Raw genomic sequence first — 12,484 nt, forward strand, 5'->3', positions numbered from 1 at the left:
CGTTAGGGGCTGCAGAAGGTCTGAGAACCATTCTGCGGGATGCCATATCGAAGCTATTGGAGTCATTGATAAGATCCTGCTTATCCTGACTTGGCTGAAGACTTTCTCACCAGACCAAATGGGGGGAAAAAATAGGGCACACCTCTAGGCCGCCCCACCGATCTTGAAATACATCTTGTTTGAGGGCCTGGGGAATGGTCGAGTGGGAGCCTGAAGATCAGGGCTGCTGCGAGCATAACCACAGTCGGAGACCCCCCAAAGTTAAGACTTTGTTGGATACAAGATGATTCCAAGACACTAGGAGCCCACTATCTGGGTGGTTTGCAAGCACATTCCTATACCAAGAATGATGCGAGCAGATGGGGGCAACTAGTCCTCTGTCCATCTAAGGCTTCGTACTGCTAGATGGTTCTCTAAGAGAGGTGAATGCTGGTACCTTTCTGAATCGGGCCAACAGACGAGGATGGAATGGTATGGCATGTGCCCCCCTCTCTCTTTTGATGCATGATAGAGAGCATCAGGTTCAGAGGGAAGACGAGAAGACAGGCCTCTTTGCAGAAGCTCTTGTCTGCCCCCCATCGTCCGCGGATTGTCCAGCGGTGAGGGGAGGGATAGTGCATAGCAATAAACACACCTCGAGATGATGTCGAGATGTATAACCAATTGCACGTTCTTGCAACGAAGGGGAACAACCTGTTCCCCCTCCAACTGCCACTAATTCAGTGTGGTTGGCCGAATAAAACCGATACCAACGGTAAACCAGATAAACAGTACAGCTTATGATATCATAGCGAATCTCTATAGAGAACGCTTTCCGGACAAGAGACTGTACGGTAATCACCAAACGCCTCCAACCAAACCCAAGAGGGGATTGAGATGTATCTTCAATCTATTGTTGGGTGGGTAAAGAGCATAAGTCTGCTACGAAGTAGTAACACCGAACCGTATGCATGACAAGCATACATGCGTAGTTCGATTTAAAAGTCTTGTCCGGAACTGTTGGAGAACGTTTAAAACTTTCGTAACAGAGGTTTCTCCTTCTTAGGACAAAAAACGTTCGTACTTCTCCGTCTCCGGTCAGTAAACTAGCATTTATATTAAATGTTCCCTACTAGCCTAGGGAACAGATATGCTTATGGGAGGTTTCCAGCCAAAGCCTTTGTAGGAGACTAAGACTTTCGATCGGGGGGAAAGGAAAAAATGCCTATAAGGAGGCAGAACGTAAATGCCGTATGTCTGGTTACAGGACAGTAGCCAGGTAATGTACTGAATAACCTGGTTTCAGTAAGGGATATAAATATACAACTTAATAGAACGTAATTTGAAGATGTATACTGTATAGCCCTTATTGGCAGAAAGATCGCTTGCACGCATGAATGTACTTGTCCATTTGCGCTAGCGCATGTGCACTCTCTGCCTCCAAGAAACATTTGCAATGAATCCGGTTGTGGGAGTAATGTATGTGCGACAAATGGCAACATCATTGCCGAAAGAATTTTGATCGTTGACTGTAATATTCCTTGAATGAGAATGAACATGTTCTCAAACAAAATATACAGTTATAGAGGCGATCATTTCCCCTTTGGTTTACCCCTCCTCATTATATGAGGGGCTAGCCAGAGTTCATTACACAGAAACGGATGTCCGTTTATTTGTGGGCGGGGTTTGAAACTTTCGTAACGTAATGAAATGATGCCCACGCTATTGCTAACTTCTTTTGCTGTTAGCTAACAATGTTCCTTCGGGACTATTTGTTTGAAACAATAACCCTGTAAGGATAGAATAAAAGTCTCGGAAGACTATCGTGTAAAAAGGCAAGTCGTTATACCCAGGGTACAATGACGGGGGAGGCTGTCTCCATCAAACGGTAAAACTGACGGTAGAACTGAGTTTAAGACCATAACCTCGCGGTTTCGTTTTAGCTAGAGCGCATGCTCCGGGAACGCTTACGGCCTTCATGAAGTTTTAACACCCATTGAAGTTTTGTAAAAACTTCTCAGGCACGAGTCGCCCAAAAAAGGGTGAAGTCTCGTATGTGGGTGTTTGCTTCAAGAAGGCCAGATATAATTACCATCGAGAGAAGAGTTCCCCTCAGAGGAGGAACATCAAGTTGAAGGTTGACAGCGAATGCTACCTCGTAATGAGGGCAGCTCACGAGCTACCACATGTATACTACGTCGCTGTTACCTGTGAAAAAAAAGAAAGTTATCAATAACAATTCATTGTCCGTTGCACAAAATACACTATTCGGGGAATAAGTCGCCTTCCTTGTAAGATAATTCCTTGAAAGGGAGCTGAACTGTTATAAACTTTAATTCTGTAATGAAACAAACACACGGCAGTGTTAAGAAACTGCCGAAAGGCAACAACCTTACGGCGAAGGCAGTTGGATACGATGTAAACAGCACTAAAGTTACATGTATCTAACAACGTATATTTCCATTTATACATATATACACTCAAATATATATAAGATAAATGAAAACACACAAGAAAACCAAAAAATAAACAAAAAACATCAAGGCCAGTCTTTGCGGGAGAGAAGGGCAGCATGTCCGTCCTCTACCGAGCCAAAAAGTAAAGTGGTTACTCAGGCGAGAGGTGTGAGTGAGCGGGGTAGCAAGTCTACCCCACCCCCCACCCGCTAACTAGCGGATGGGGTAGTTATCCCTCACTAAAATTATCATGGCTCGTCTTTCAGCTGCACCGAAAGTAATACCCTATTATAAATAGCGAAGGTTTATATCTGTGTCGGAACAAATAACCATTAAGCATTTCATAATGTCCCATTCACACAATAATTGTTCGACTTTAAACACTCAGTGTGTTGGATGGCATAAAGTTACTGTACTGTATTCGCTATATAAGCTAGACCCTGTTAGTGCATGCCTTCGAGAAGGATTGAAACAAATTTTCTCTATCCAGTGTACACTACTAACATTTTCATAATGATTATATGTTTCCTATTATCATATATAGAAATATTTTTGCCATTTTTCAATGAAGATCAACGTAGGTTCGGTTACAACGTGGATTGCCATTTTATATTCAACATTTAGGACGTAAAGCTGGAACTGACTTATGTTAAACCAAGGTAGAGGGCTATTATTGTGACCTAAATTCTATGCTTCACAAGCTCTTTCACATGGTTGCCGACTGAATTTTAAGAAGAAATTGTAAGCTAAAATATAGTAAAAAAATTAACGTACAGCACTTCCTGAAACAGTTACTGATTATTTAAAATTACTGGAAATCACAAAAAAATTGACGTTTTAACTATTCCAATACACTCTTAATCATTAATCATCATTACAAAATAACTTAATCAAATGAAAAGCCATGCCAGGACTCTTAAGAGCTATAACCATAGAAACAAGGAACTTATTTTACGGTAAGTTAATGGGAGCACTAAAGGAACTAATTTCTAGGTAAGTGAATATTGCAGCACTAAAGAAGATGGATGCTAAATACTTACATGAAACAATAAATTACATAAAGTAACCAATGCAGTACTATTACTCCAACATGCTATTATACGCAGTACATAAAAAACTACAAAATTGTCTGACACTTACTAATTCTTTGCCATTTTGCAACCCAGCTATCCTCCGGACTCATCAGGGCAATGAATCTATTGAATAAAAGAGACCAATGCATTAGACAAAAAAGTTAAAGAAAAACACACAGTAAATCAGAAATGTATGCTGTATGGTGGAAAGACTTGACAAAAAAAATTGTACAATGTACAAAGTAGTAATTACAGCCCTGCCGTATTTTTGTTGTACACTATACTGTAGTTAATTTTCATTTTATTTCCTAGATTGTAGTTAATTTTCTTTTTATTTCCTTAGATTTTAAGGCATTTTGTAATAAATTTCAAACTCAAAACTTCTTTTCTATAGGCATATGAGGAAACCAAACTTAATGTCAAGACAAAACATTTGCTTCAGCTCAAAACTAAATTCTGTACTATACTATATTGGGAAAACTACATATTGTACAATACTATATTGGGAATAATTTAGAGTTTCATGATCCCAAACTGGCTTCTGAAAAGACCACTCTAACCACTTAGAAAATAACAACATAACCAAATCTTTGATATACTATATTGGGAAAACTACATATTGTATAGTACTATATAGGGAATAATTTAAAGTTTCATAATCCTACATTGGCGTCTGAAAAGACCACTCTAACCACTTAGAAAATAACAACATAACCAAATCTTTGGCATCTCATTTCCTTGAGTAATAAGAGCCCTTTCCTTTTCAATACTAAAAGTTAAGCCGCAGTCACATAATATGATTTGAACTTGAAAGAAATTCAGGAAATATGGCTATACTAAAAAACTCCTGCAATTGCAGATAACCCTTTGACGATTCTGGCCGTAATAAAATCGCTGTTATGCTCATGACTTGCATACTTTTTTTTTATATACTGTATCCAACGATATCATGTGTCGACCTACTTCAAGTTTGTTTATTTGGCTTAAATAACTATAGAATAAAGATAGAAATAAAATGAAAATTTAATTAGAAAGCTGAATAAATTTTCTATAATTATTTGAATGTTGTACAAAGTGTAACATCAGCTCCTCATAGGGTTAAGAATTTAAAATCAAAATAGCTGGAGAGCATGATAAAATGCAACTGGAACTGAGAAAGTCGAAAATTCCTTATTTCTATACTCACCTGATTCTCATATTGCTTCTCTCTCAAAGCTATTTAATTGACATTTAACCCTAAGACTAAATATAATTCTTATTTTCTTTCCTTTAAATAGACTTATGCCTCTAAAGTAATGAGACAATCTAGTGGTTAATGGGAATGACTAATGGTCAAGTCACAGAATCTTTATCTTTCAGTCTCTGTGTGGATTAAAGCCTATAGAGCGCACTGTGTGATGTGCAATGACGGCCCCTAACCTTACCAATCTTTTAAAATCTAAGGAGAAAATATCTAAGGCAGTCAGATCCAAGGACATCCCATTTACCTTTAATGTTAGATTTCTAAGGTAACACAGCATGAGTGAAACTGAGCTGTATATATTCTATAAACAAAATTGAACTCTTATTTCAGTAATACAAAACCTACAGCTCTCTACCTTTAAAATGCTTCTATGTCTTGAATACATGCCCTGCATAAATTAAATGAGTTTATATAAAAAATATTAAAATTTATGGACATGAATAATAAAATTTGTATCTCTATACTCCCAAACAGAACCCTTATTATCAAAACTGATACACCAGAATTGCTAGGCACAACTTGGGCAGTTCGCCTAAGGTTTGGAATAAGGGAATTAGGCTAAAATTACTGCCTTTCTCCAAAGAATAGCTGTGCTCTTCGAATTGCACATACTGTACATAGAAAAATCAGCAAACGGCTTATAAAACTCGCTGCTATCAATCCAAGCAAGTTTGGTCATAGCAGGATAGGAATAAGCTAAAATCATCCTCATTGCAATCAACTACCCTAGTCTTCTCTGGAGTTCCCCTAAGCTAAAAGAAATTTAATTTTATGACTTCTCTTTAAAATAATCAGCCACTAACTTTAAGGTATTTCTTCACAAGAGGAATTCTTAAGGAACTACATTCATCACAAGTTATTCAAATCATACTTTTGTCCCCAGCACATAAAGAGAACGAGGATCATTATCACCTAGAAATATTAAAAAATGAAAATAAAAGACATTCCCTCTTATTACTGTACTGTAATTGGTTTGTAAATAACCCTCCTAATGACAAAAATCACTATCTGGAGTGCAGTAGAATGCCTTGCAAGTATTGCCATATAAACTCGATAGAGTACTCCACTGAGGGCAGGGGTATTATAAGGAACGAAAAATGTTATTTTTATTAGTAAAATAAATTTTTGAATATACTTACCCGATAATCATGTAGCTGTCAACTCCGTTGCCCGACAGAATTCTATGGAGGGATACGCCAGCTATCACAATACTAGAAGGGGGTGTATTTACCAGCGCCACCTGTGGCCAGGTACTCAAGTACTTCTTGTTGACACCTCCTCAATTATTCCTCGGTCCACTGGTTCTCTATGGGGAGGAAGGGAGGGTCGATTAAATCATGATTATCGGGTAAGTATATTCAAAAATTTATTTTACTAATAAAAATAACATTTTTCAATATTAAACTTACCCGATAATCATGTAGCTGATTCACACCCAGGGGGGTGGGTGAAAAACCAGTGTACAAGACTAAAGGATAGCTAAGTATCCCGTATTTCATATAATCAGTTATCCACAATAACAATGAAATAATAAGTACCTGGTAAGGAAGTCAACTTGAACCGTTACTCTGCCTTTAATAAGATCGTCTTCCTTACTGAGCGCAGCGTTCCTCTTGGGAGGCTGAATCAACTCAAAGGTGCTAAAGTATACAGGGCTGCAACCCATACTAAAGGACCTCATCACAACCTTTAACCTCGGCGCTTCTCAAGAAAGAATTGACCACCCGCCAAATCAACAAGGATGTGGAAGGCTTCTTAGCCGACCGTACAACCCATAAAAAGTATTCAAGAGAAAGGTTAAAAGGTTATGGGATTATGGGAATGTAGTGGCTGAGCCCTCGCCTACTACTGCATTCGTTGCTACGAATGGTCCCAGGGTGTAGCAGTACTCGTAAAGAGACTGGACATCTTTGAGATAGAATGATGCGAACACTGACTTGCTTCTCCAATAGGTTGCATCCATAACACTCTGCAGAGAATGGTTCTGTTTGAAGGCCACTGAAGTAGCCACAGCTCCCACTTCATGTGTCCTTACCTTCAGCAAAGCAAGGTCTTCTTCCTTCAGACGAGAATGTGTTTCTCTAATCAGAAGCCTGAATAGTAAGAAACTGAGTTCTTAGAACTTGGAAAAGAAGGTTTCTTGATAGCACACTATAAGGCTTCTGATTGTCCTTGTAAAGGTTAAGACCTTTTTAGATAGTACCTAAGAGCTCTAACTGGGCAAAGTACTCTTTTCAGATCATTCCCCACCAAGTTGGACAGGCTTGGGATCTCGAACGACTTAGGCCAAGGACGTGAAGGAAGCTCGTTTAGCAAAAACCGAGCTGCAAGGAACATGTAGCCGTTTCAGATGTGAAAACAATGATCCTGCTGAAGGCGTGGATCTCACTTACTCTTTTAGCTGTTGTCAAGCACACGAGGAAAAGAGTTTTTAATGTGAGGTCCTAAAAAGAGGCTGATTGGAGAGGTTCAAATCTTGATGACATAAGGAACCTTAGGACCACGTCTAGATTCCAGCCTGGAGTGGACAACCGACGTTCCTTTGAGGTCTCAAAAGACCTAGGGAGGTCCTGTAGATCTTTGTTGGTGGAAAGATCCAAGCCTCTGTGGCGGAAAACCGCTGCCAACATACTTCTGTAACCCTTGATCGTAGGAGCTGAAAGGGATCTTACTTTCCTTAGATATAACAGGAAGTCAGCAATCTGGGTTACAGTGGTACTGGTTGAGGAAACTGCATTGGTCTTGTACCAGCTACGGAAGACTTCCCCTTGAGACTGATAGATTCTGAGAGTGGATGTTCTCCTTGCTTTGGCAATCGCTCTGGCTGCCTCCTTCGAAAAGCCCCTAGCTCTTGAGAGTCTTTCGAAAGTCTGAAGGCAGTCAGACGAAGAGCGTGGAGGATTGGGTGTACCTTCTTTACGTGAGGTAGACTTAGAAGGTTCACTCCTAGAGGAAGAGTCCTGGGAATGTCGACCAGCCATTGCAGTACCTCTAAGAACCATTCTCTCGCCGACCAGAGCGGAGCCAACCAACGTCAGCCGTGTCCCTTAGTGAGAGGAGAACTTCTGAAGTCCTCTGTTGACAATCTTGAACGGCGGGAATGCATACAGGTCGAGATGGAACCAATCCAGCAGAAAAGCATCCACGTGAACTGCTGCTGGGTCTGGAATCGGAGAACAATACAACAGGAGTCTCTAGGTTATCGAGGTAGTGAACAGATCTATGGTTGGCTGACCCCACAGGGCCCAAAGTCTGTTGCAAACATTCTTGAGAAGGGTCCACTCTGTGGGGATGACCTGACCCTTCCGTCTGAGGTGATCTGCCATGACATTCATACCGCCCTGAATGAACCTCGTTACCAGTTAGCTTTCGATCTAAAGACCAGATGAGTAGGTCCCTTGCGATCTAGAACAACTTCCACGAAAGAGTCCCTCCCTGCTTGAAGATGTAAGCCAGGGCTGTGGTGTTGTCAGAGTCCACCTCCACCACTTTGTTAAGCTGGAGGGACTTGAAGTTTATCAAGGCCAGAATAACCGCCAACAACTTCTTGCAAATGATGTGAAGTGTCCTTTGCTCCTGATTCCATGTTCCCGAGCATTCTTGTCCGTCCAAAGTCGCACCCCAGCCCGTGTCTGATGCGTCCGAGAGGAGACGGCGGTCGTGTTTCTGAACAGCCAAAGGTAGCCTTCCTTGAGAAGAAAGCTGTTCTTACACCACGCGAGAGAAGACCTCCTCTCTTCGGAAACAGGAACTGAGACCGTCTCTAGCGTCATGTCCTTTATCCAGTGAGCAGCTAGATGATACTGAAGGGAGGGGAGGTGGAGTCTCCCTAACACGATGAACAGGGCCAGCGATGAAAGTGTCCCTGTTAGACTCATCCACTACCTGACTGAGCATCGGTTCCTTCTCAGCATGCTCTGGATGCATTCTAGGGCTTGGAAGATCCTTGGGGCCGACGGAAAAGTCCGAAAAGCTCGACTCTGAAGATCCATACCCAAGGAGACAATGGTCTGGGATGGAACGAGCTGAGACTCCTCAAAATTGACCAGGAGGCCCAGTTCCTTGGTCAGATCCATAGTCCATTTGAAAATCTCCAGACAGCGACGACTTGTGGGAGCTCTTAAAAGCCAGTCGTCTGACGGAGCCGGACACAAGATCATGATACTGCTGCACAGTCTGTGAACTGTCAATCATGGGCAAGCGAGGAAGTACAGTGACAACCCGAATCTGTCTAGACTGTCTGGGTCGTACAGACAACTCCTTAACGGGTTGCTGAGGTTGCCGCACTGCGTCACAACAAGTCACTTCTGTTGGTTGTTGAACGTCTTCCCCGTGACACATTGACTCCGTAAACAAAAAATCCTCTAACAAGGACTAAGCTTGGACTGCATGTCATGCAACACAGCTCAAGATCTATGGGAGCAGGTGTGGTAACAGACGGGATTAGCGACTGAAGTGGAACCATAACCTTCCCTGTAAGCATGTTATGCTTAAATAAAAGTCCATAAGAGGTTATGCAGCTAAAGGCTCCCTCCAAATGACAGAGTCCTCAAGGGAATATCAGAAGGAGGGAGAAAAGAACTTTCTCATCTACAGGGACCTTATCCTAGAAAAGCTAAGTTCTCTGAGTGAGGGTTCACTAGTGCAAAAGCAGCAGACTAGAAGGCAACGTTATGAAACTGCTTGATAGTCTAGTGAGTTGGCAACAACCCAAGATGTGTGACTGAGAAGCATGCGGTAAGGTATGCAGAGCATGATGTATGCAGAGTATGCTGTATGCAGAGCATGCTGTATGTAGAGCATGTTGTATGCAGAGCATGCTGAATGCAGAGCATGCTGTATGCAGAGCATGTTGTATGCAGAGCATGTTGTATGCAGAGCATGCTGAATGCAGAGCATGCTGTATGCTGAGCATGTAGTAAGCAGAGCCTGCTGTAAGCAGAGCCTGTTGTAAGGAAAGCAGAGCGTGTGCATGGCGTTAAACATTTCTCAGAAATTCCATGACCAGTGCTAGAGTGCTTTATGCATGCTTGCATGGGGTTTAAAAATCAACATAATGTTTACCTTACATTCATAACTCATGATTCATATTTTTGCCATGGTTTGAAAATGGAGGTAAGGTATGCTGAACAGCAGAGTCAGAACGAGCTGGAACAACAATAGTTGTGGTTTCCTCTTCAAGACTCTGTTGAGGGAACACCTGAGGCTCAGTCTGCAAAGGCTGAATAAAAGACAAGCAGAAGGAAGGCGCATGGGTGGAGGAGGCTGACTCCTAGCATGAGTGGTTGAACCCAAGGGTTGCGCTTGCTGAGCGGTTGGCGGAAGCGGAGTAGCAAGTTCCAGTTCCTGTGGTGTGAGCGGAGCGCGATGAGGAAGAGGCTGCGCAGAACAAGGTAAATGTCTCGCAAGCTGAGGCTCCTGAGGCGCAAGGCTAAGGTGTTGTGGTGCTTGCCTTGTGGAGAGTTGAGCTCGCTGCAGCGAGAGCTGAGGAGACTGACTCATGGACGGGAGAGGTTGTTGTACCTCAACCGAGTGTTGCATCACTGGTGGAACAGCAAGTGGAGGCGGAGGAAGAGAGGTATAATCCTCCTGATCCCATTGTAAAGGTTGCCTTAAGGAAGGCGGAGGCTGAACACCACTGGGAACAGCAAACTCAGCACGTGGCTCAACATCGTACGCCTGGCAGGTGGTACTGCGATCAGGCGGAGCGAGCGTAGGCGGAGGGAGTGTAGGCGGAGGCGGAGGAGCAACACTTTCAGCCCGACACTCACGCATCAAGTCCGAAAGCTGTGCTTGCATGGACTGTAGTAGAGTCCACAACATCGTACGCCTGGCAGGTGGTACTGCGATCAGGCGGAGCGAGTGTAGGCGGAGGCGGAGGAGCAACACTCTCAGCCCGACACTCACGCATCAAGTCCGAAAGCTGTGCTTGCATGGACTGTAGTAGAGTCCACAACATCGTACGCCTGGCAGGTGGTACTGCGATCAGGCGGAGCGAGCATAGGCGGAGGGAGTGTAGGCGGAGGCGGAGGCGCAACACTCTCAGCCCGACACTCACGCATCAAGTCCGAAAGCAGTGCTTGCATGGACTGTAGTAGAGTCCACTTGGGGTCGGCAGAAACTACAGTAGGCTGAGGTAAAGCCTTAACAGTCGAGCTCTGTTGTGGCAGAACCTTACTCCTCTTAGGCGGAGTGCATTCAACTGATGACTGAGGAGAGTCAGAGCTAATCCAATGACTGTGAACTCTAACTTCGTACGTCTGGCATAGGTCTGGACTTTACGTTTAAAAGGTCTTGAGACCTGAGACCAGCGTTTTCTCCCCTAAATTTCTTCTGCAGACGAGCAAAATAAGGGCTCAATCGTCTGCGGGTGGGAGTGACGGTCTCGGTAAGACACGCCCACAACCACCGAGGATACTTCTGTGCGCCGATCAAGGCCTGCTGAACCCTTCTGCCCTTCGACATTGCTTCTCCCCTGGGCTTGGGAGCTTGCAAGAGGTCCCGGACTGGGAGGACGACTGGCGCGCACAAAAGTACCCTCACGCACAACACTGACATACTTTGCGCTAATCACTTATCACTTTGATTTCTGTTTGCACTTATTTCACTGAACTCGAAACTTTAAGTGGTTTGTACCTGAAACACGCAATTCTATCCTTTCTCAAAAGTTAGTAATTGCGAAAACAGAATTACAATGTAACAGAAAAATCTAATGAAAGATAATTCAGTGGCTGGAAAGAGACTAAACACTAGATCACTCTAGAAACGTTTAGTTTCTTCCCCTAAAGAGACTAGGGAGAAGAGCAAAAACGATAACGACGTTACTCGTACGCCTGGCAGGCTTGAATGAAACGTTTATCCTCTTTCTCCCTCCGTCTCTATCTCTCTCTCTCTCTCTCTCTCTCTTGACTTAGAACCTGAGAGAAGAGCCCAATCATATATATCGTTAAAACATATTATTGTTAAAGGAAAAACTGAAAAGTTCCTTTATTAGGATCAAAACCATTAAGTTAAGAAAGAATGAACAAAACGCTAGACACGGTTACTCTTACTGCAACGTGAAACCGTGAACAATCTTTCTCTATCGTAACGATAGAGTGCAAGTTGAACGTTCTGAACGTCAACAACTGCAGAGACAAAACAAAACGTTAGTTCAACTTTGAAAACAGTACGAGACTATCAAAGAAATTCTTTCAAACTCTGTGGCGGAAATAGCATAATATGTTAACAGGTAAAACCGAAATGACGGGCTCAATGTTAATTAACTTCGGTACCAAGAAAAGACCGCCTACTATTAGGAAGGTCGAATATAAACAAATATAAAAATTAATTTTAATAAGTTTATAATAAAAGGAAGTTAATCGAAGAGGCCTATAAGAGGCGGAGAGATATAAAATAAATCTATAACTTTTGTTAAGCAAAATTAAGAAAGAGAGTCTATACTCTCTTAGACACCAACACTTCCGTCTAAGGGAAGGGTCGGCCATTGAAAGGTGAACGAGAGTTCATACTCTCTACGTCACCATAATTAATCAAATTAATTCCAAAAGCTAACTAAGCTAATATAGAAGTTTCCAGTAAAGCGACAGCCGAAATCAAAGAGAAATACTTCACCAAAGTCGTGAAAATACTCCAAGAACATAAGTGTATCCCAGAACGTCTTGCCGGAAGCACGACAGAGGAATAATTGAGGAGGTGTCAACAAGAAGTACTTGAGTACCTGGCCACAGGTG

General features: G+C 42.6%; 1 protein-coding gene across 1 annotated transcript in view; it reads right to left on the bottom strand.

Annotated features, from left to right (window-relative positions):
- spt4 (Transcription elongation factor subunit spt4) overlaps positions 1–12,484 on the bottom strand; it is a 110,040-nt gene that overhangs the window by 2,828 nt on the left and 94,728 nt on the right. Inside the window, exon 5 of the mRNA XM_068347333.1 lies at positions 3,576–3,631. Within this exon, the coding sequence (XP_068203434.1) occupies positions 3,576–3,631 (56 nt within the window). The remainder of the gene's footprint in view (positions 1–3,575; positions 3,632–12,484) is intronic.

Source organism: Palaemon carinicauda, chromosome 23 (assembly GCF_036898095.1).
Source record: "Palaemon carinicauda isolate YSFRI2023 chromosome 23, ASM3689809v2, whole genome shotgun sequence".
Taxonomy (NCBI): Eukaryota; Metazoa; Arthropoda; class Malacostraca; order Decapoda; family Palaemonidae; genus Palaemon; species Palaemon carinicauda.